The sequence below is a fragment of the Equus caballus genome, chromosome 10 (assembly GCF_041296265.1).
Source record: "Equus caballus isolate H_3958 breed thoroughbred chromosome 10, TB-T2T, whole genome shotgun sequence".
NCBI lineage: Eukaryota > Metazoa > Chordata > Mammalia > Perissodactyla > Equidae > Equus > Equus caballus.
This window is the reverse complement of record NC_091693.1, coordinates 13901887-13925259: the sequence shown is the minus strand read 5'-3', so window position 1 is coordinate 13925259 and position 23373 is coordinate 13901887. Positions and strand designations below refer to the sequence as shown.

Sequence of the window (23373 nt, the reverse complement as noted above, 5' to 3'; positions counted from 1 at the left end):
CCTAAGCATCACCGTAAACCCGAGTACAGAGTCCCAAATCTGGGAAGATCATAAGAAGAAAGTTGCTGCCACCCAGGCCAAGGAGAGCCTCCCAGCTGGGAGGAAGGAGTAAGACGTTGGAAGCCCACATCTCCCTCCCCAACCTAACTTCGCCCACCAGAGGGGGGCTGCTCTCCATCTCAGTGCAGCTTTTCTATCCCCTAGGCAAGTCACCTCCCCTCTCTAAGTCCATTTCCTGTCAAAGATAGGGGTAAATGCCTACTTTACGCGGGGCGTCTAAGTATTAAATAGATCTTGAATGGCTGCCCAGCAGTCCTTAGCTGCCTCTGAGAGAGGGTAAAGGGAGAGTCCGGGGTCATGCACCAACTAGCCAGATCAGGTTTTTACTGGACAACTCCTAGACTTGCTACCCTATCCCTAGACATCAACACAGGTCAGGCGTTCAGGAGAGGTTCCCAGGTGTGGGCAGATGCATCCCTTCCCCGAGAAAGACCAGCAGTTGTGAATCCCTGCCCAACCCACTGCCAACTCCCCAGCCCTGGTTCCCTTCCCCTCAGGAAGGAAAACCCAGGTATTGTCTAAGAAACTTGAGTTCTAAGCCCTTAAACAAAGGGTGGGGAGCAAGCCAGAGGCCACAACCTCAGCTATAGCCACAGGGCAGTGTTTGGCCTCAGGAGGAGGAAGAATGGAGATCCAGATTTAAGAGGTGGTGACTGTTCAGTGTGCAGTGGGGAGCCCCCTGCAGAGCGGTTCTAGGCAGAGAACCCTGGCTGCTGATCCAAGTGGTTCCAAACCTTTGGGCTCTCTCAGCCTTGCAGACAGCTAGCCCACCTCACAGAACTAGTTAAAATAATGGCACTCCCAAGAACATACACAGTAACAAAGCATATACAAATGGAGCTGGGAGAGTTCATGATTCCAAGGCAGTACTTCCTCCTTTGATAGATAAGGAAACTGAGGCCCAGAGAGGAGAGCAAGCCTGTGTTAACAGCTGACATGACGACCCAGAATCCTGCCCACCCTCCAGCCCGATACTGGGCCAGGAACTCTAGGATTGGTACTGGGCCCAGGCTCTCACCAGCTCCTTCCTCCACCCATAAAGAAAGAGTCCTAAGGAACCTTAATGCCCACCTATACCCCTTCCAGGGCAGCTTTATTGGCGTCATTTGTAAAAGGTCTTTCCTATCAGCCCAAGCCTTTGCCTTCCCTTTCTGAGAAGGCAGTTGGTTTCCGGTCCTGGCTCCACAGGCAACACCACACTTAGTCTGATGCTGCTGCAACACGTGTGATACTCCAGGGGCAGGTCCATGTGCAAGTCTGCATCCAGCTCTGGGTAGCAGGAAGAGGTGGAGAGCCAGGTCAGTGTGTGGAAGCTGGGTAGAGTCCTGGCCGGCTGTAGAAATGTGTGGGCAAGGTGAGCAGGCCCCGTGTGCACCCCAGCTCCAGTGCCCAGTGTGGCTGAAGCCCAGGGTTGGGGGCGGTAAAATCAGAGATCCTGAGAAAGAAGCCCTTAGGCCAAAGAAGTGTGTGGAGCAGGGCAGGAGCCCAGGGGAGATCTCAGAGGAGCAGTGTGGGTGGGTGTGTGCACGCGCACGCATGTGCACACACAGCCCAGGGTTGGGGACACGATGTGCAGGGGGCCTTTGGTGAGTGTGTGGCTATGCCTCCCTCCCTTTGGGATCTGCATGCCTGAGACCCTGGCCTCCTGAAGCTAAGGGGTCACACCTGGGGGTGGAGATGGGGGGGTGGGTAGGAAGGAAACTCAGCTGGAAGTGGTTTAGGCCTCAGAGTCCACATCCTGTGGGAGGGGCTGTCAAAGGGGCAGGCTGTCGGTGGGCCTGGCCGTCTATCGCAGTCTTCCGAGTTACTGGCGTGACAGTCCTCTAGGGGCAGAGATGGTCATCCTCCAGGGGAGAAGGTGGCCCAGAGGCTAGGACACGGGGTCACTCCTGCCAGATCCAGGATCAGGAAGCCTCGGTTGGGCGCCGTGCTCCCTCCTCCTCCATCAGCAGCAGGCGGCGCCGGCCAGCCTCATAGTCGGCCTCGTCCACACTGACCAGCAGGCGGACAGCCTCCCGGCCCACGGCCTCACGAAGGGCCTCAGTCAGGAACACACCCCGAAGGGCCTGCAGCAGGGCACCACTCAGGTAGTCACCCCAGAAGGCGTCCAGATAGGAGAGCTCCGAGAACTTGATGTCACACACCACAGAGCCCAGGTCCCGAGAGCGCAGCACTGCTGTGGCCTGCCCAAACACGTCCAGCTGCCGTGCCAGCGCCTGGGGCCTCCGGGAAGCCACGCCCTGCTCCAAGGCAGGTCCATGTTCGCAGTACTCTGCTCGCACCCTGAGCCGGATGTCTGCGGAAAAGGAGGGACTTGTCAGGGTGGGGCCAACACTGGACACACTGAGCAGGGGGACCAGCCACCCTCCCTCCCTCGAGCCTCCTCCACAGGCTCCTCCCACTGCCCCATGGGTTGCACTGCACCTGCCCCACATCCTTCCCCCTTCTGGTAGCCACACCCAAGCATGGTGACACCCTCACATGGCTTCCTTCCGTGTGATCTGGCCTTGTTACCTCCTGACCTTGTGACCCCCTCCTCTTCCCCTCACGTGCCCCACTCCAGCCTCACGACCTCCTTGCTGCTCCGCCCCCACCAGGCAGGTTCCACCCAGCCCTGCCTCTCCTTCAGCTGGGCAGGCTCTGTCCCCAGTCTCCACAGGACTTGCTGCCTCACTTCCTTCAGGTCTTTGCTCAGATGCCACCTTCCCAAGGAGGCCTACCCTGACCTCCCTATTTAAAACTTTACCCCTGTCGGGGCCCAGCATTCCCAGTTCCCCATTCCCTGCTCCATTTCTTCCCAAGGCACTTCTCACCTAACTTACTCTACGCTTTCCCAGCTGTCACGCTCATCACTGTCTCTCTGCAGTGTGAGCTCCCTGAAGGGAGGGAGGTTGGTCTGTTTTGCTCACTTGCATAGCCCAGTGCACACAGGAGGTGCTCAATATGTACTTGTGAATGAACAAATGCATGAATGAATGGACTTGCCTTTAGGCAACCAGCCTCACCCCACTCCCGCTCTCAAACAGCGAGATTCATGCAAGCCAACCACATCCCCAGTCCCCACCAAAGCAAGCAGCAGCCCAGGAGACTCAAGGCTGGAACTGGGCTGGCTCTACTGGGAAGCAGGTGCTCTTTCCACAGAGGTTGCTAAGATGGTGGGCTGTAAGCCTGGAGCTGCTGGGAGCCATTCTGCCACCACGAGGGGAGAAAACGATGCCTACACAGGGCCAACGATGGAGAGGAAAAGACTCTTGAGTTCATCGCATGAGGCCCAGAGCACCTGGATTTTCAACTATGATCAATCCCCTTTTTGCTTAAGCCAGTGTGAGTTGGGTTTCTGTCACTTACAACCCTGCCCACATCTGCCCGAATGAGGTGGCAGCTCTGCGCAGGGGACAGGATACAGGACTTCTGAGTCTTTCCCTGTAAACATCTCCCCAGGCACATCACCTCCTTGTGGGATTACTGACTTCCCACCTATGAATTGGACTACTAACAACCTCCTCTCCACACACAACACAGGCCGTCCTGAGGACAGCTATAAACTGGAAATGACAAGCACTAGATTCAGATGAACTCATTTAATCTGCAAATGACCCTGTGAGGCAGGCCCCATAACCACCCCCAATTTATAGATGAGGAAATGGAGGCCAAGAGAAGTAAAGTGACTTGCCCAAGGTCACACGGCCAGGCAGCGGCCATGCCCAACAGAGGTCACTGAACTTCCCACGCCCCAGAGGGCAGCTTTGGTTCAATGAAGCCAATTCTAACCCAGGCGCCTTCAGGCACTAGCTGTGTGACCTGGGACAAACTACCACCTCTCTGAGCCCAGGTTCCTGCCTAAACCAGGGTACAATCCCTACTGTGAAGGGCTGTTAAGAGGTTTAAGAAGCCAGCCCCGTGGCCAAGTGGTTGAGTTCACACACAGTTCACACACTCCACTTTGGCAGCCCAGGGTTTCGCCGGTTCAGATCCTGGCCATGGACATGGCACCGCTCATCAAGCCGTGCTGAGGCGGTGTCCCACAAAGCACAACCAGAGGCACTCACAACAAGAATATACAACTATGTACTGAGGGGCTTTGGGGAGAAGAAAAAGGAAAGACTGGCAACAGATGTCAGCTCAGGTGCCAATCTTTTAAAAAAAAGGATTAAAGAGATAGAAAGGAACTGGCTAGCACTGTACGTGGTGCCCAACAGCTGCTCCAAGAATGGCAGCTGCCAACAGCTCTGGCATGCCAAAGGCTTTACCCTTGGGGATTCAGCAGGATCAGCCTTGTAGGGCTGGAGCCATGTTCAGCCCATTGACAGATGAGGAAACTGAAGCTCTGGGAGGGGAAGTGTCATGCCCCAGACTCCCTTCACCTTTCACAGACCGTGTCAGCAGCAGAGCAGAAAGTAGAAGGCAGGTTCTTGCTCCCCTAGATGACTTCTCAGTGCCACCCACTTCCTCCTCCCACCCCAAACCCCAAACCCTTCCTCCTTCTGCCTCAAAAGGAACCTCACCCTCTCTGCTCAAAGCCTAGGGGAACCAGCCGGGCCTCAGCCCCCAGGACTTCCCACAGCACTCAGGCCCAGCTCACTCCATCCAAAGGACCAGAAAAGACCTCTGGATCCACATCCTTGACTCCTGAGGTTCTGACAAGCCCCCAATCAGAGTGGGCCAGGGAGGAGGGGACTGGGGGGAGCAGCACCTGTCCAAGGCCACACGAGGTTGCTTAGGGGCAGAGGCACAGAGCCAGGTGGCGGAGTCCGACAGACCTTGAGGCGAGTCCCAGCTCTGCCACTCTCTAGCTGTGGGGCCTTGGGCATGTGACCTCACCTCTCTGAGCCTCAGTTTCCCCATCTGAAAAACATAAACAGACAAACAAGAGGTCCCTGCTGCACAGTGGGGTCATGAGGATTAAATGAGGCAACTCACAAAGGTCTTGACCCAGGGCCTATCATACAGAAGGCACCCCAAAACAGGAACTGTGATTTCGACACCCACCTCTCTACCCCACGGCCCCTGCCCAGGACCTGCCCTCTCTCGCCTGGGCCCTGAGCTAACCTCCTCCTTCAGGCCCAGCTATATCCTTCAACACCCTGCCCTCCAGTCACAAAGGAAATGCTCCCAGCACAAGCCTTACTCATACACAAAATGATGTGCCCACCTCCTCTGCCCAGAATGCCCCCACTCACCCTTCAAGGCCCAGATCATGGGACCCCACAACCCGCCCAGGTGAATCCCTGCCCAGATCACCATTCTCCTCAGCACAGATTGCCACTGGACCTGTGGTGAAAACTGTCTATTCACCCAGAGCGTGTGCCGCCCGACATGGGGGTGGGGGCAGGACCAGGGTGGACTCGTGTGTGTCCTGTTCCTTCTTTCACTCAACAGATTTACTAAGTGCCAGGAATGCTGGGGTGACACGAGTGCCCCGCCGTAAGTGGGAGTGGCAGACATGTAACCTCCAGCCAGGGAGCTCTTCTCATGGGCCAGGCCTACCCAAGTGCCTTCCCTATCCTAGCCCCCCGAATCCTCAGAGTAATTTCATCATCCCCATTCACAGATGAGGAAATCCTTCACCTGACCACAGTCCAACCTCTGATCCAGAACACAAGAGGACAGCACACAGAGGAAGAGGACAGCGAGGCTCCACTGGGGAACAGACGACAACGTGCATTATCTCAGCCACCACTCCATGTCTGGCTCTGAATCCATGCGTTAAACGCAATCTCTCCTTTACTCCTTACCAAAATAATCTACTAAACATAGGTGACACTTACATAGCACTTACTGCAGGCTGGCACACACTTCACATCTACTGACCCTTTTGATCATCCCAGCCACCTTATAAGGCAGAGCTATTAGCCCCTTCTTGCAGATGGGAAAATTGAGGCACAGAGGATGAGTCATCTGCCCAAGGCCACATAGGCAGGAAGTGGCAGAGGTGAAATTCCAGCCAAGGCCCTTGGCTCCAGAACCCAAACTCTTAACTACCCCCATGCTGTTTGCTGCCTCTCACACAACCATATACAGAAATCTATAATTAAAAGACATCCCAAGGGCCAGGAGAGAAAATTACAGAGAGCAAGTTATAATTTAGATTGAAACAATCAGAGAGGACCTCTCCAGGAAACGACATTGGAAGTGAACTGTGAAGGAGGACAAGTAGGTCAAGAGATAGAAAAACAGGGAGAAGGGAAGAGCGGCACCCCCAGAAGAGAGAATGGCGCGCATGGAAGTCCAGAGTCAGAAAATGAACTTGTGGCCTTCATGGGCTGGGGCGGGGGGGTGCGTGGCTGGTGTGGCTAGACCAGACAAGGAGAGGACATAAGGGGACAATTGGAGGGGTAGGGCCGGGCAGGGCCAACCACACCCTGGCAGGGAGTCTGGTGCTTCTTGAGATGACCTCCCCTCAGGGGCCTCCTCCATAAAACAAGGCTCACCCCCGCAGCTGCTCTCGTGGGGGCCACTGTGAGAATTACATGGCTAGATGCAGGTAAAGAGCTGAAACGAGCACCAGGCACATAACGCATCCTCCGAGTGCAGCAGGAAGGATAGGACCTGACACTGAGAGGACTCCCACTGCTCAGCAGAAGCTTCAAGGTGCTCAGGAACAGGGCCAGGGCAGCAATCGGGGAAGGCTGAAGGTGGCTGGTCCAGGATGGAAGCAATAGACAGAGAAGCAGATAGACTGGCCCAGGTGTGACAGTGAAGGGTGAAGTGGGAAAAGTACCCAGTACCCATGTGACCTGAGCCAGGGATGGCTGAACTGTTTCCTCTTGCCAGGAACACCAAGCATTTGTCAAGAGTCCCTCTCCAGCTGAGCAGCTGGGAGTAATGCTCCCTGCCCCCAGGGCAGGGGGTGGGGCTATGCCTTCCTAGAGAGGAGAGCTGCTCCTGCTTCCTGCACTCAGGTGGGCCCCAGTGCCCTTTTGTCCCCCAACCCCACACTCCACCAGTGGTCTCTCTTTCGGGGTAAAATGAGACAGAGAGAGAAATGGAAAAGGTTTCCCAGTGGGGACCAGGAAAGGTATGAGGGACAGGCCCTGCGTCAGGTGAGCAGACCTGCACACCAGAACCCGTGCCAGGTATGGCTGGGGACCAAGGTTGATTCTCCCTTCAGATCTCCTGTCCAGGAGTTCCTAGTAAGGGGGACTGGGGACAAAGAGAACCTGTGCTCCTATGGCACATGGTGGAGAGAGGCAGCCAGTGTACTCCAAGGGAAAGACCCTTGCCCTGCACTGCCACACCAGGGCCAGCACCACCTTCTTCTGGACAACAGCGGGACCCCTCCCTTGCTCCAGTCTCTTCCCTAAGACGCAGCCAGAGCCATTATGTCAAATGTAAAGTTTCTCAGCTTCTATTGAACTAAGGGATGGAGGCAACGAGAAGCCGCTGCCAATTTCAGAAAGATATGGAGCCACTGCCTGCTTCCTGGTGGAAGACCAGGATACTACCCAGAAACTGAGCTTGAAAAAACCAAAACACCAAACCCGAATCTGATCCAGCCTCACCAGACCCAACTACCAATTTTCAAGAAATATAGACAGGGGAACCGGTTCAATCGACCCCACCACAGGATGAACTGGCAAAATCCAGTCCCTGGGAAACGCTAGGCTACAGGACAACTACCTTCAACAAACACAATACAAGGTGGGGAAAGAAAGAAAAGAGAGATGGCATGGAATCCCACAGATTAGGAGAGACCTGAGAGAACCAATATTTAGAAGAATTTGAAATTGAGCACTGATTAGACGGTGGATAGCAAAGAATTACTGTTAACTTTTTTGGTGTGATAATTTATTTTTTAGGAATTCTTATCTTGAGGTACACAGTGAAAAATCCACACATGAAGTAACAGGACACCTGGAACTGACTCCAAAACAATATGGTGATGAACCAAAGTCAGCCACAAACCGACCACTGCTGAGGCTGGGTGATGGGGAGCCGGGGTTCATTACACTTGTCTGTCTACTTCTGTATCTTCTCCACAGAATACAGTAGGGGAAAAAAGCAAAGCTCATCCTGTCATTCAAATCCTCGGACTGCTTTCCACCATTTGAAAAAATGCAAAGCCCTGGCCCGTGGCTCACAGGGCTGTGCAGGATGGGCCCCAGGTCACCTGTCCTGCCCTCACCTCCCAGCAGCCTCCCCCTCGCTCCCTCTGCTCCAGCCTTGCCAGCATCCTCACCATCCCTTCACCACCAATGGCACGCTCCCACTCAGGCCTTAGCTCCTGCTGTCCCCTCTATCCGGAACACTCTTCCTCAGCCATCCACACACACACACTCTCTCTTCTGAGGGGACTTCCTAGACCACTCTATCTTGAAAATACATCTAAAACTACTTCTATCACTCTCTACTCCCTTGCCCTACTTCGTTTCTCTTCACAGCTGACATCTGAAGTTTCTGTCTCTTGGCTTTCTCCTCCTACTAGAACACAAGATGCATGAGGACAAGGGCCTTCCAGCCCCACTGTGTCAAGCATGTAGTAAGCACTCTGTAAATACATACAGAATAACCAGCAAACAAACCCAGGTTTTAGCCCAGCCCCGCCTTTGCCACTCTGCACAATGGGGTACGTCACCCCTACCCCAATGGCTGTCTTCAGAAAACAAGATCAGGTGAGTAGCCGCCCAACACAGTGCCCAGTGGATGGCCAAGAGGGACACAGAAACTCAGAGGTCATGTGTCCAAGTCCAGGATCCCCCTGCCCCCTTCCTCATACTCTTGGGCCCTGAGGAGTTTAGTCTGGTTCTGTCCCTCAGGGGAAGGCAGCTAACTGGGGGTCAACCCCACAGTTGTCACAGGTGAAGAGGGGGCAAGAATGGCAGGCCTCTCCTCACTCAGGTCTGGAAGGGCCTCCTTCCACCCCTGAGACTGGGCCTCATTAAAGGTAAGCCATCTCCATTTTCAAAGGGGAAAACCAGGGCCCTACTGGGGAGAGGCTCGCTCACTCCAGCCCCACCCAGCCTGGTGAGTCAGCAGTCAGACCTGCTCACCCATCCCCCCAAGCAAGAGCCGGCCACACCCTGATTAACAACCTCCCCGGCCTCAGGGAAGAGACCTGAAGTCTCCACTGGCAAACCCCTCCCTAGCCTCAGCTGGGCCTACTCCCTAAGGAGGCAGGGACTCCTTCCACAGCCCAGCCAGCCTGGTGGCTCTGGTAATTACGCCTCGCCTGACTGCAGGGAGAATCGCCACCCAGGGCAGCCAGCCCCTCAAGCCAGGGGCTGTCTGAGGACACAGGCTGGCTCTATTGGTCTGCTCCTCCTGAAGGTGGTATCTACAGCCTCATCTATGGAGTGGACCCGACGCCCTCAGCCTGGAGGACCAAAACACGGGGCACCGGGAGGAGGCAGGTGTGAGTGCTTTGCAGGCTGGAGAAGGCTCTGCAGATGCTGAGAGGAAGCACCCTTCGGCGGAGGTCTCCTGGGGAATGCAAAGCTGCTGCAACCTCAATCTTCCTGCCTATAATTCCACTACCCTCCCACTGCAGCCTGAGCATCTTAAGGCTGATCCCCTCTGTGTCCCCATGCTTGGTGATCTCAGAGGAAGGAGTATGGGGGCGGAGGGTGAGAGAGAGTGAGCATGCCCACCTATGCCAGTGTCCTCCCCTAGGACCAGGTGGAATTTCTTGAAGGCAAGGTCTGAGCATGAGTCTCTACAGCAGAGCCCCCAACTCATCCAACCCAACCTGTCTGCAGGCCCAGCATACCTACGTCCAAATTGTTTATTTCCTTAGTCCACTCTCTGCTCAACTACCCTAGGCAGGACCTCTGCCCTCTCCTCCCTGTTGGACTGCATGGCCTCTCCATTCACTTCCCTGCTTCCACTTCAATTCACTTAACACGCGCCTGACAGAGCATATGCTATAAGCTCGGGGACATTCTAAGCACTTTACAAATCGTACCTCATTTTTTAACTGATTTTCCAGATGGGGTCAGATTTCCATACAAACGGGTTATCAGATCACCTCACTCCCCTGTTTCAAACCCCTGGACAGCATCTGATGCGTGGAATAAAATCCAAACACCCATCTGCTCCAAGGCCTGCCAGGCCCAGCTGCTCGGCCTCTGCCAAGCTCCTCTACCCACTCTTCATGGCACTGACTGTCTAAATCAAGTTTTGGTTTCACTGCTCTATCACCCTAGAGAAGGTCACCTCCACAAGGACAGGTACCTCACTGCTGTTCCTGCCCTAAGCACATGGCACAGTAACAGTGAGAAGAGCAAACCGGTCCGTGGCCCGGGCCATGCACTGTTCCAAGCGTGTTACATGGGTTACCTCATTTTCTCTTTCAACAACCTTAACTGGAAGGTACCGCTATCAACCTCACTTTATAGAACTGAGGCACACAGGGGTTCAGTCACCTGTCGAAGGTCAGAGTGCCATGGCCAGGATGTGAATTGGGCAGCCTATAACAGGATCCTTGATTTTTACCCCTGCATTATTCCACCACCGCAGAAGGAATAATTAAATAAGTAAATCCTTGCAAATGTTTGCTGAATAAACAAACAAAAATTGGGGGCAGGAAATTGTAAGGGAAGGCTCCCTGGAGGAGGTGGCATGTGACATGATCTTTCAACTATGGGCAGGATGTAGACAAGCAAGATGGCAATAGAAAGGACAAGGATTCCACTGTGCTGAATGGATACATGAGAGCCACTGCCCACCCGCCAGGTGTCACACTCCAGACGAGGACTCATTTTTCCTACCCTCTGCTCTGCTGCCTGCCATGGGCACTGTACATGCATTCCCCAAGGCCCACAGACACCTACCACAGGTCACTTTGCCTTCTGAAGCGGGCCTGGCTGGCTCCTGCTGCTGCTGGGGGGTGGCTGAGGCCCCTCTCTGCCGCCGTCTAGCACCACCACTGGGCCGGCCCCGACTCCGGCGCTGTCGCTTGGTCGGTGGGGAGCCTGAGGAGAGAAAAACAGGGCAGGTGAGGACCAGGATGACAGGTGGAGCATCAAGACTGGGTGCCCAGGGAAGAGCCTGAGGCTGCTCTCCACACCGTGAGACCCTAGTTGAGCCTCTCTGCTTCCAGGGCCTCAGTGGCCCTGACCCTAAAATAAGGAGTACAATCTAGCATCATATAGAAGGACAGACGAGCATGCCCCACCACCCAGCAGGCCTACTGCCAGGCATGACCCTAGAGAAAGCCCTGCATGCTCACACCAGGAGACAAGCATGGCAACCACTGCTCACAGTTTATACCCATCTAAACCTGAAAACAATGTCAACATCTGGCAAGAAGACTACAGAGTAATTTCCAGGAAACAGAGCAAGGTGCTAACAAGCGTCTACAGTTTGCATAATAAAGAAGGAGAAACAAGAATATCTATGTATTTGCTATTCTTGTGAAATGAGACACTGTAAACATAGACTAGAAATGAATGAAATTGATTACCTATTGACAAGATGGATCGAAAACAGTGGAAATGACACTTCTAAGAACATCTTTTTTATATACTTTAGTTTTGCCTTTTGAATCACATAACTTTCAAATACTCAAAAAATCTGAGACAAAAACAAACCACAAAATTAACTACAAACAGGAAAAATGAACCTGACTGTATATAATAATTGATAACACGAACAGGAGAAGAAAAGAATTTTTTTTTTTTGAGGAAGATCAGCCCTGAGCTAACATTTGTGCCCATCTTCCTCAATTTTATATGTGGGTCACCACTGCAGCATGGCTTGATAAGCAGTGCACAGGTCTGCCCCTGGGATCCGAACTGGCGAACCCTGAGCCACCGAAGCGGAGTGCGCAAACTTGACTGCTATGCCACCAGGTCAGCCCCAGAAAAGAATTCTTTCAAGTAACTTAGAACGACATTCTGACTATACTCTAAGACACTCTGAGAACAATTAGAACCACAAATAAATCTTATGTTACATTCAGCGAACACAGTCCACAGTGGCACTGACATTATAATTTTAAACCTATTTTATTATTGTAAAATAAAGCAAGGAAATCCATATCTCAATGTTACTAAGAACCAAGATTTTGGAGACAACCCTGTGGGCAAGTGGTTAAGTTTGCACGCTCCGCTTCAGCGGCCCAGGGTTTCACCAGTTTGGATGTTGGGTGCCAACATGGCACTCCTCATCAAACCACGCTGAGGCAGCATCCCACATGCCACAACTACAGGCACCCACAACTAAAAATATACAACTATGTACCAGGGGGCTTTGGGGAGAAAAAGGAAAAATAAAATCTTTGAAAAAAAAACAAACACCAAGATTTTCAGTGTAAGAGAAAAAGGCCTTGTAATGCTAACTTTAAGTTGAAAATATTAATATAAACTTTTACTTAAACACAGTTTCTAGCTCTCTTCTCTGAAAGAGCCTAGAAACAATGAGCACACTCAGCACCCAGATCTTGGTCTCTAAATACCACTACTTCTAAAAGAAACCAGGCTTCTGGAAACAGCTGACTCCACGGCTGGGAAAGGGAAAGCACAAGTGAGCCCAGGACACCTTGCAGTGCCACAAAGCAGGAAGCGCCAAAGACTGATGGAGACATGTCAAATAACACAGGAGCTAGGCAATTTCAACACCAGGAATAGTAACTAATTGATTAGAACACAGTAAATAAACAAGAATACATGAGTCTACAGTGATACTCCCTGCCTTCTCCAGAGAGGGAGAGCGCGAGACAGAGAAAGCAAAACTCCTCTTGAAAGAATGCCAGCTAATAAACGCAGAAAAATGCAAGAATTAGAAAATCACCACTTTGCAAACACCAGTGTAATAACTGGTTCAGGCAGGGATCACCAATGGATGCTAGACCCACTGGGGATGCTGCTGGGGAACAGGATGTGCCAAAGTGTCATCCCACAGATTGTTTACTAACCATAAGAGAAAAAAATGTCCCTTTACAAAGGACAAATATGGCAGACACCACCCTAGCCAAGTGATTCAACTTGCCCTCTCACAATAGGAAAACCAGACCTTACACCTCCTGATGTGCTCCAGTGTGAAGCACACAGCATCATCCAAAGAGCCTTCTTGCCAAAGACATGCACCTGAATCTAAGCAAGCCTCCAGACCCAATTCCCACTTCACAGGAACTACAGGGGCCAGAGAACAAGTTAAATGGCACCATCAGGAAACAGTCAGACACTTCTGGAAACAATCAGGACATTCTACAAAACTATTGGCCTGGTAGGGTCAATAAGTCAATGTCATGGGGGAAAAAAAAAAGGTATGTTGTGAGAGAGGAGGTTCAGTTCTTCAGTAAGAGGTTAAGGAGCCATAACTGAATGCAGAGCAACTCAACTATGAGTGGCTCCTGAAAGTGGAGACAACCTTGGAGAGATCCGAAAACGGACAGTTAGGATACCAGTGAATTCTATTCACTTTCCTCGGTATGATAAGGGTCTTGAAGTGGATAAGAAAATCTCCTCATTCTCAGCAAATGCTTGCTGATTTAGGGGCAAAGTGTCCTGATGGCCGTAATTCACTTTCAAAGAGTTCAACAAAAATCCCAGAATTATATATACACACACATAAAGCAAAAGTGGCAAAATGTTAAAATTACCGAATTGAAATGAAAGATACAAGCATGCTCACTGTACTAATCTTTCAACTTCTCTGTATGTTTGAAAAACTAAAAAATGGGGGAGGGGAAGACTGGATAAATTAATGGGCACAGTAATTAAAAGAAACTAATTAGAGATACTCAACATGAATAAATCTCAAAAACACATCCAACAAAGACATCCATGTGATATCCATGATGTGACGCCATTTAGCTGAAATACAAAACCACAAGAAACAATTCCATATGTTGCTTCTAGACACCAGTTTCTGCAACAATAATAAACACATACACAGAGCGAAAATGAAACAGAATGACTGCTTGAGCCCCTTCCTTGATGGGGGAGGTCCAGGAGGGTTCAGAAGGAAGTGAGGGACACTGCCGTCATGGCCACCCAGGTGGGCTCACCTGTCTCCCACTGACCCTGCTGAGCATTTGAAGAACTACTTGACTGCCGACGGCGACGGCAGCTACCCTCTGTCCTCTTTGAAGAAGAGCTGGAGGTACCATAATTGTAGCGTTCTGGAGACACTGTTGGAGAAAAGAAAAGAAAAAAGTATTCACAGCCTCCAGTTCCTCCCAGGCCCAGCTGCAAATTCCTATCCCAAGGTGAATGCCTGCCCCACAGGGAGCCTGAATCCCCCAGAGGTCAGAGCCCAGATACCCACCCCTCTCAAACACCTCCTTGTGTGAAGCCTCCAGTGATAGAGGCCTCCCAACCCATGTCAACAGCAGCTCCAACTGCCAGGGTTATTCTGTAAGCTGAGTCATGGTCAGGATCCCTGCAATGTTGTTCCCCATCAATTGCCCCCAGCTCTCCCTGAGGCCCCAAGGAGAAAGCAGGCCTCTGGGCAGGCTCCCCAAATCTCTTCAAAACTGCTGTCAGTTCTTCTCTCATGCTGTCCTTCTCCTGGTTATCCGAATCTCATGGGCTTACTCTGGGCAGGAGAAGTTCACAATCCCCCATCCCAAACTAGCCACTGCACCTCTAGTAACCCAGCCAAGGGCTCAACAGCTCGAGGCCTATGCACACACAGGGCTCCTGTGCCTTAAACCCTCCCAGCTCCTGACCTGCTCAGAACTACTATCCTCCAGGAAACCTTCTCTCACAAAGATTAAGGGCATCAACTCCAGAGACAAACCAGCCAGATATGAATCCTGGCTCCCACATTTTCTAGCTGTGTTATCCATAAGCCCCTGTATGATGCGGCTTCTCACCTACCTCTCTGTCCTTATTTAGGTCCCCCTCTGCTCCTGCCACATTGGCCCCTGATGACGCCAAACTCAATCCTGCCTCAGGGTTTGAAAGCTTGTCTTTCCCTCTGCCTGGAATTTTCTCCTGAGATCTACGCACAGCAGCAGTGCAGCCTCAGTTCAAATGTCACCTTCTCAGAAAGATCTTAAGTGGTCACCTAATCTAAAGAGACCTCCTTTCACTTTGAAGCACCCCTTACTCTATTAGTTTTACTCTTTCTATTATCTGTCTTAATGTCTGATTCTCCCCTAAATGTCAGCTTCATGGGAGAAGAAACACTTTGCCAGTCCCATCACCTTGTATTGCCTCTGCCCAGCACATAGGATCCAGTTCTTAAATGTAGGCAAGCTGCTTAACTTCTCTGAACCTGTTGTTTTCCCTGTTCAGTGGGGACACTAACAAGACTTCCTCATGGGATTACCAGGAAGACATAAAGTGATGGCTCGTACGAAGGGCTTACACTTTGCCTGGCATGAAATAAGCCCTCCATAAACGGTGGCCACAAACATCATGACTGATGTGGCCAAATTTCCCAAGTTCACCCCTCCCAAAGCCATGCCCCCTCCCTCTTGTATCCTTCATTGATACTCCAGGAGGGTGGAGTGGGACGGGACATAGGCTTCCTGATATGGCGCTATCCATATCAAGGCATCACGGGGGACCAGCGAGAACAAGGCCCTCTCCCTACCGAAGTCTGTCATCCTCCCATTCAACCATACCTGGCCGACGCCGATTACGCGCCAGGTGCGGCAGCAAGTCGTGGCGGGCCAGCACGCGCAGCAGTTGCCCCAGCAGCCGCAGGTTGCTCTCGTCGCATTGCCCGCGGCGTTCTAGTTCCAGGAGCAGCTCCAAGCCGCTGCGGGCGCGGGCCAGGCCACCAGCGGCGCCGGGAGCTTCGTCCAGCAGGAAGGCCAGCAGCTCCAGCTCGCACTCGGTCAGCTGCCCGCCCACCACTTCAAACATACGGTGAAGGGACAGCATCCCGTAGTAGTCCAGGCACTCATCCTCCTCCCAGCTCGAGGCCGGGGTCGACCCAGACAGCGCCATACCCGGGGGAGGGGGCAGAACAAGTTCAAAACCAGGGCCTAGAACCTAGACAGCGAGGAGGGGGCAGTGGTCAGGGAGGCGGACGCCCGGACCCCAACCCCGCCTGTGCGTGTACCCTGCTTCGTCCCGCCGGGCACGGCCACCCTCACACCCCCGCCGCCTCAGCCTCCCCCTGCCCCGGAAGGGAATGGTATCACCCCAGGTCCCCTAGTAACAGGTCGAGACGCCAGACCCAGCTCCTCCTCAAAACAGTCGGGCGGCCGAGCCCGAACGCCCCTCCCCAGGTGGTATGTTCCGAACCAGCCTCCGAACCCAACCAAGCGATTCGGTCCAACCGAGCCAGGAGGCCCACCCAGGAGCACCCTGCCGACTGCCCTTTGAGTCGGGGTAGTATTGTCCGGACGTGCCCCTTCGCTCCAGCCAGTGGTACCGTCCTATCAGTCCCACGGCTCCATCCAAGTGGTACCGTCCGAAAGTGACCCTGTGCCCCTGCAAGTGGGAGCGACCACAGCAGCCCTTCGCTCCACGCAGGTGGTACTGCCCGAACCGAGCCCCGCGCCCTGGAAGGGCGGTACCGCCCTCTCCCCAGAACCCAGGTGGTTCTGTCTACCCGCTACCGGCCGCCTTTAGCGCTCTCGGGATCCTCACCGGATTCCGGCGTCCGATGACTCCTGGGCGACGGCCGCAGCCACTTGTTTTGGATCTTTCTGGCACCTTCTCTATTATTACGCCTGCGTCACCTCGCCCCTCCTCCTTCCCCCAACTCACGCAGGTGCGACCGCCACGCCCCTTAGGCGCAAGCGCAGAGTGAGGCTTCTAAGCCCCGCCCCCAGGCCCGCCCCCAACCGTAGCGTCCGGACCGGCCCGTGCTGCGCCTGCGCAGAGCGAGAGTGGTGCCGTGTCTGGACTGGATCTGGTATCTGCTGAGTGACAGGGTTGCTTCTGCCCGCCCATGACTTAAGCCACCGGGTTATTGTTGCCCCACGTCACGACCTATTGGAATTACTCGTCTCATGGAATACAACCCCCTCCTAATCACGACCGAGACACCCACATTACCACTGCCCCCAGCTGTCCAGGGCAAGGGACCACAGTCACGACTGTCTTGGCTTCGAGTTGCGCCCAGGCCCCTTATGATCGACACTTGGACCCATTAGACTGCCCCTTACTCCTAATGGCAACCAGGAACCTACATCCCAACTGTGCCATCCATCTCATGATCCCGATTAGAATACCCCCTCATCCAACAGAAACCCACCATCTTTAAGTTCCTTCCCCTGATCAAGACCAGGACTCTCCCATCTTATGTTAGAACTAATACCTCCTTCCTGACTGCAAAAGGCCCCTCCATCCCTGACTGTGCTTTTCCTGATGGCGTCCATCACAACCCTCCCATTACAGTCAGACACCCCCTAACCAGAATCTTGAACAGCGCCACCATAACCCTTCCAATCTCTGCCCTCCAAGGTCACAGGGCCTCCCAATACCCCTTGTCTAACCTGCACCTACCAGTTTTACTCTGGCGCTTCGCTGTAGATGTTGATTGTCTGAGCGTCCCCCTCCCCCCACCAGCCGTGAGGCCTTGGGCGTGGCGGCTACCCTGCCCCCCACTTAGGTGACTCAAGATCACGGCCTGCACACCTGCCTTGAGATAGGTCCCCTCCCTGGACTTGTTCCCACCCCCGGAATTATCACCCCTTGGTGGAGGCGGGAGACCTGGGTCCCGCCTGGCACTGGCTCAGCACTGGCTCTGCTTGGACGGCAGCAGTGACCTCAGAAGAGGGCCTTCCTCTCTCTGATGGCAATTGTCACCGACTGAAGCCAGTCCTGGACTGGACACACAGTAGGAGCCCAATAAACGAATATCGTTAAATCAACCGAAGAGTGGGAGGGAAGGGAAAGCACTTTCTACAAACTATGAAGGACTATGTCAATGTTAGATGGGTTATAGTGAGCACTCACGGTGTATTAGGCCCTGTGCTGAGGACTTTTACGTGTTTGATTTGATCCAATCCCCTCAGCAGCCTTTGAGGTGGATGTGATTAAGCCCATTTGACACGGGAATAAAAGTGAGGCACGGAGAGGGGAAGTATCTCAAGTGCGTCTGGCTTCATAGCCTTTCGGAAGGTTCTCGGAAATGCTTATCTCTTCAGCTATGAAACGCACCTCTGTCAAGGTCTCCCGCAGCCCAGTCCACTCCTTAGGCCCTCCTCGCTTTCTAACGATGCCCACTAGTCTTCACTTGGAGATTTTTGGTGTAGGAGTGGCCCGGGAGAACTGCGCAGGCGCTTCTCGGAGCCCGGAGCCCCGCCCACAGGGCACAGTTGTGTGCGTGGAGAAACTCGCGGAGCCCCGCCTGAGCGCCAACACGCAGGCGCAAGGGCGCGTGCGCTCCGCTCTAGGTTCTGATTGGCCGTCACTGTAAGGGCGCCGCCCAATGGGAGGCGTGGATAGTGAGGGGTCCCGCACGCCTGGAGGAGAGGGTCTGTGTCAAGAGCGGCGGGGGCTGCAGGAGGCAAGAGAGACGGGTGAGGGCGCCGCGGGGCGGGCCGGGGAAGAGAGCGCTGGGCTTACGGAGAGGGCGCAGGGAGAACGAAGGGGACACTGTGGGTCGAAGAGCTTTGGGGCCTTCGCTAGGGCGGGAGCGGCGCGGAGTGGAAGGAGAGCGCTCCTTCCTGTGTGCCCTGGAGCATTGATTGAGCTCACGCAGTGTGCAGGACCCTACCCTTGAGGTCACCGGGCCCCTGCCCCTTGCGAGGAGCTCTCAGGCTGCGGCGTTGATAACTCTGGTCGGAGAAATGGGATGTGTAGCGGGAAGGTTGACCCTAGTGTGTTCTTTCTTGGAAGGACTTACTGATCTCCTGTATGAAAAGCCCCCATCCCTCCCCCCAGTGATTCACAATCCAGGATTGGGAAGCGGGGAATGTAGGTGAGGAAAGTACAAATTTTAGGTCTCTCAGGCTACCTTCTAAAAGGACATGTACTGGGTGCCTACTTGGTGTAAACCTTACACCAGGCACTGGGCCTCACCCCAGGGGAGTTCTCTGGAGTGGGACTGTAAACAAGGAAAAACTGAGCGCTCAGGCCCCTGGTTGACTACTTCTAGGAAGATCGTTTCTTGAATGTCTGATGGGTACAGGACCCTGGCAACTCAAAAGTTAGTGAGAAAGTTGGAATAGGTAATTAAGGAAAGTTTAGCTCTTGCGCTTTTAGTGAATCATTTATTTAAGGAGCATTTATTGGACACCAGCTGAAAACAGGGCCCTGTGCTGGGCTGTGTTATTGTGGGGATTCACAGTCTAATAGGAGAGTTGGTCTGTTGGGAGAAGTGGAATGTGCACAGGGACAGTTAAACTCTCAGGGCCTCATTTCCTGGAGGGAGCATTATTCATTCACTGAATATCTACTGAGTGCCTATTGTGTGTTAAGCATTGTTTTTGGCAATGGAAATACATCAGTGATGAGCAGACTAAAATCCCTGCCCTCTGGGAGCTTAATATGAGCAACTTTTGTGTGCCAGGCTTTAAGCTGAACTCCACCTGCCCTCTGGCACTGAGATGGAGACGGTGGGGGTTGCATTCACAAAATTACCTCCTAGGCCTGTGAGGGGCAGTCATTTGCTGAGGGGACTTTGAGCCCCTGCTGTGTGAAGGGGCCTGGGTTGGGTTGAGCCCACACATGTAGAAGGGGAAATAGGGCACATAGAGGGAAGTTCAAAAGTTAAAACCCCTGCCTCTGGTTGGTGATTTTGTGGATGACCCTGCAATGAATCAGAGCCGCCCCTGCCTGCGAATTCAGTCCAGAGAGGAACAGAGACTCTGTCCCAAGTTCATGATATTTGCTATGGTAGAGGTGGCACAGGATACTATAGAAACCCTGAGGAGGAGGGAGTGGCCGCCACCCTGAGGATGTAGACTTGTTGTCACAAAGGAAATGCTGGATAGGAGTTTGCTAGAGAAGAAGAGGAGAGAGCTTTCTTGGCTGAAGGAATAGCGACATCAAAAACTCAGGGTCCAAAACAGCATTTCTGAAGAACTACAAGTAATGGTTTTGTCTAACCTTTATCGAGTACCAGAGATGGACTTTGTGGTCAGTACTTCTTTTAGCCCCATTTCACAAGTGAGAAAACAGTCTCCGACAAAGTGGTAGAGCTTATATTCAAGCCAAGGGCAGTCTGATCGCAGGGCCTGTTCTCTTAGACACTTTGCTTTGCTGCATCTCTATGTGTACATGTAGAAGGAGAAAAGGTGCCTTGCAGAGAGGAAACTGCACAGGCAAAGGCCAAGAGGCCCAAAAAGACCTGTGTTCTTGGAAAGGGTGTGACTGGTCCTCTGGGTAAAGAGGGCAGCGTGAGAGGCCACACTGAGGAGGGCTGTCTCTCTCCTGCAGATGCCTGGCCACCATGGGGCACATGTCAGCTTCTGAGTCTCAGACTCATTGAAGACTGAGGCATAAACATTGGATCCAGACTCCTTGATTCATAGAGGCTGGTGAGTGACAGGATGGGCAGGGGAACTCCTGAGACATCCCTCCTCCCCTTGGGTTCCTGGTGTCTCACCAGCTCCCTCTTCTTTCTCCAGGCACTGCCTTCCCCACAATGGCAGAGGTGGTAGCTGAGGTGGCTGAGATACCAACACAGATGTCGCCAGGGGCAATGGAGATGTCAACACCAGTGTTAGGGGAGATCACAGAGATGTCAACAGAGGTGACTGAGATGACACCTGGGGAAGCCCTTGCCTCATCCCTCTTCTTCCAGCACCACCAGTTCATGTGTTCTGAGTGTGGCAGCCTCTACAATACACTGGAGGAAGTCCTCTCACACCAAGAGCAGCATGTGCCCACTGTCACAGAGGAGGAGGCACTGGCCACCCAGGACGCCGGCCTGGATCCAGAGCTAATGCCAGGCACTGAGGATGGGCCTTTCCAGTGCGGTGAGTGCAGCCAGCTCATCCTTTCCCCCAGCGAGCTCCTGGCCCACCAGGATGCCCACCTCCGGGAATCTGCAAGCCAGATCCAGTACCAGTGTGGGGACTGTCAGGAGCTCTTCCCCTCGCCTGAGCTGTGGGTGGCTCATCGCAAGGCCCAGCACCTTTCTGCTGCAGCAGCCGAACCACCAGTGCCACTGCCTCTGCCTCCCCCAACACCGCCACCCCCACCTGCCTCTCCACTGGAAGTCAGGATGGAGCCCTATGAGTGTCCTGAGTGCTCTACCCTCTGTGCCACCCCTGAGGAGTTCTTGGAGCATCAAGGCACCCACTTTGACTCCCTAGAGAAGGAAGAGTGCAATGGGCTAGAGGAGGAAGAAGAAGATGAAGAGGATGATGAAGATGATGAAGAGACAGAGGACGAGGAGGCAGTGGCAGAGGGTGGTAGTGATGCTATGGGAGGCAACAAGTCCACAGCCAGCCGGGCCCAGAGCTGTGGGGATTGTCCTCAACACTGGACCTCAGCAGGGGCACGCCGGCGACACCGGCGCGCATCCCGGGGCCCAGCATCAGCAGCCCATCCCTTTCACTGCAGCCAGTGCCAGCGCAGCTTCAGCTCAGCAAACCGGCTGCTGGCTCACGGGCGGGCCCATGTTGGTGGCACACACGAGTGTACAACCTGCTCCAAGGTCTTCAAGAAAGCAGCCTCACTGGAGCAGCACCTGCGGCTGCACCGCGGTGAAGCCCGCTACCTTTGCGTGGACTGTGGCCGTGGCTTCAGCACAGAACTCACGTTGGTGGCCCACCGGCGGGCCCACACTGCCAACCCATTGCATCGCTGCCGCTGCGGCAAGACCTTCAGCAACATGACCAAGTTCCTCTACCACCGGCGCACCCATGCCGGCAAGAGCGGGGCGCCCCCCACGGCGACAGCCTCCCCAACTCCAGCAGAGCCCGCACCCCCACCGCCACCCCCTCCCCCACCAGCCCAGCTGCCCTGCCCACAGTGCGCCAAGTCCTTTGCCTCAGCCTCCCGGCTTTCCCGGCACCGGCGCGCAGTCCATGGGCCCCCCGAACGGCGGCACCGCTGTGGTGTTTGTGGCAAGGGCTTCAAGAAGCTGGTCCACGTGCGCAACCACCTGCGGACACACACCGGCGAGAGGCCCTTCCAGTGCCACTCGTGTGGCAAGACCTTTGCTTCTCTGGCCAATCTCAGCCGCCACCAGCTGACCCACACAGGCGTGCGTCCCTACCAATGCCTGGACTGTGGCAAGCGCTTCACACAGAGCTCCAACCTACAGCAGCACCGGAGGCTGCACCTGCGGCCAGTCGCCTTCGCCCGCGCACCCCGCCTCCCCATCACTGGTCTCTACAATAAGAGCCCCTACTACTGCGGGACCTGCGGCCGCTGGTTCCGTGCCATGGCGGGCCTGCGGCTGCATCAGCGGGTCCATGCCCGAGCACGAATGATGACACTGCAGCCACCCAGATCACCGCCTCCCGCCCCACCCCCACCCCCCGAGCCTCAGCAGACTATCATGTGCACGGAGCTCGGGGAGACCATCGCCATCATTGAGACGTCCCAGCCACTGGCACTTGAGGACACGCTGCAGCTGTGCCAGGCGGCACTGGGAGCCAGTGAAGCGAGCGGGCTGTTGCAGTTGGACACGACCTTCGTGTGACCCAGCTGAAGAGCAACAATAAAAAAGTTTGGTTGCAACAGCAAGTATGGGCACCTCTGGGGAAAAAGGGGACCACTCCATGGCAAGCCTCTCCAGTGCCCGCCAGGTGCCAGGATCCACCCTGACCTCTTACCCACTGACTCCTCAGAACAGCCCCGCCAGGTTTCTCTTGTCACCTTCCTCTGCCTGAGGGAAAACTGAAGGTCTGAGATGCAATATGATCTATCCCAGGTTACCCTGCTGCATTGCAAAGTAGGGTTTGCCAAGGCTCTTTGCTCTCATCATTTTCATGCCCAGCAACATCAGGTAACCTTTCCTGAGCCCCAACTGTGTGCCAGGTCTGTGCTGGGCACTGTCACATACCTCTTCAGGTCTTTGCTTGTCCCTTGGCCCTAGCCTTCCCTGGACTCTGGGCACCCAGGACTTGGCTCCGCCTGGTGGAAGAAGGCACTTGACCTCTCTGGGCTTCCGTAATCTCACTTTTGACAATGTGGAAGGAAAACTACAGGTACCCAGGTGCTCAGCTGCAGACTGGGTGATGCTGGAGACCCAGGAACGAGTCAAACACGGGCTCTGCCCCAGGAAGCACACAGTGGGGTAGGACAAACCCAAGTACAGATGGCCTTGCTCTCTATTGTGTCTCATTGATTCATTCAGCCTGGGTGTCCTAAGGCCTACCTCCTGTGTGCTGAGTGATGCTGGGGGCCAGAGATATCAGGCCTCTGCTCCTGGGGAGACAGACAGATCTCAGCCCCAGATCCTCAGGGCTACAGTGGGGATGTGCAGGGCCAGTGGGATCCTGGAGCAGGCAACAGGCCTCCATGGTGGGAGATGAGGAGTCAGAGACTTCCTAGAGGAGATAGT

The 23373-nt window shown here is 54.0% G+C and overlaps 2 protein-coding genes across 5 annotated transcripts; one reads left to right on the top strand and one right to left on the bottom strand.

The window, feature by feature from the left end:
- Window positions 1-1124: 1124 nt before the first annotated feature.
- On the bottom strand, window positions 1125-18264 carry DEDD2 (death effector domain containing 2). Of its 2 annotated transcripts, none has more exons than XM_023651436.2 (5): window positions 18069-18264; window positions 15575-15947; window positions 14009-14131; window positions 10830-10970; window positions 1125-2356 (listed from the first exon to the last, which is right to left on the bottom strand). In XM_023651436.2, exons 2-5 carry the CDS (start codon window positions 15900-15902, stop codon window positions 1965-1967), a joined length of 984 nt encoding a protein of 327 aa, XP_023507204.1. In that variant the 5' UTR covers window positions 15903-15947; window positions 18069-18264; the 3' UTR covers window positions 1125-1964. The 2 variants fall into 2 exon arrangements, with proteins under 2 accessions (XP_023507204.1, XP_001501404.1); XM_001501354.5 differs by having other exon boundaries at window positions 16551-18240.
- Window positions 18240-23143, top strand: ZNF526 (zinc finger protein 526). Of its 3 annotated transcripts, none has more exons than XM_023651409.2 (3): window positions 18240-18430; window positions 20292-20392; window positions 20483-23143. In XM_023651409.2, exon 3 carries the CDS (start codon window positions 20500-20502, stop codon window positions 22507-22509), a length of 2010 nt encoding a protein of 669 aa, XP_023507177.1. In that variant the 5' UTR covers window positions 18240-18430; window positions 20292-20392; window positions 20483-20499; the 3' UTR covers window positions 22510-23143. The 3 variants fall into 3 exon arrangements, with proteins under 3 accessions (XP_023507177.1, XP_023507176.2, XP_070080649.1); XM_070224548.1 differs by having other exon boundaries at window positions 18339-18417; XM_023651408.2 differs by lacking the exon at window positions 20292-20392 and having other exon boundaries at window positions 18326-18430.
- The last annotated feature ends 230 nt before the right edge of the window (window positions 23144-23373 follow it).

Bases quoted from the DNA above. Each gene is read 5' to 3' on its own strand.
- DEDD2 (XM_023651436.2), bottom strand. From the start codon at position 15,902: ATGGCGCTGTCTGGGTCGACCCCGGCCTCGAGCTGGGAGGAGGATGAG. The intron at 14,132-15,574 runs GTATGGTTGAAT...TTTCTCCAACAG, and splicing joins GCGTAATCGGCGTCGGCCAG to TGTCTCCAGAACGCTACAAT. The intron at 2,357-10,829 runs GTAGGTGTCTGT...CCTTTTCCGCAG, and splicing joins AGAAGGCAAAGTGACCTGTG to ACATCCGGCTCAGGGTGCGA.
- ZNF526 (XM_023651408.2), top strand. From the start codon at position 18,340: ATGGGAGGCGTGGATAGTGAGGGGTCCCGCACGCCTGGAGGAGAGGGT. The intron at 18,431-20,482 runs GTGAGGGCGCCG...TTCTTTCTCCAG, and splicing joins GCAGGAGGCAAGAGAGACGG to GCACTGCCTTCCCCACAATG.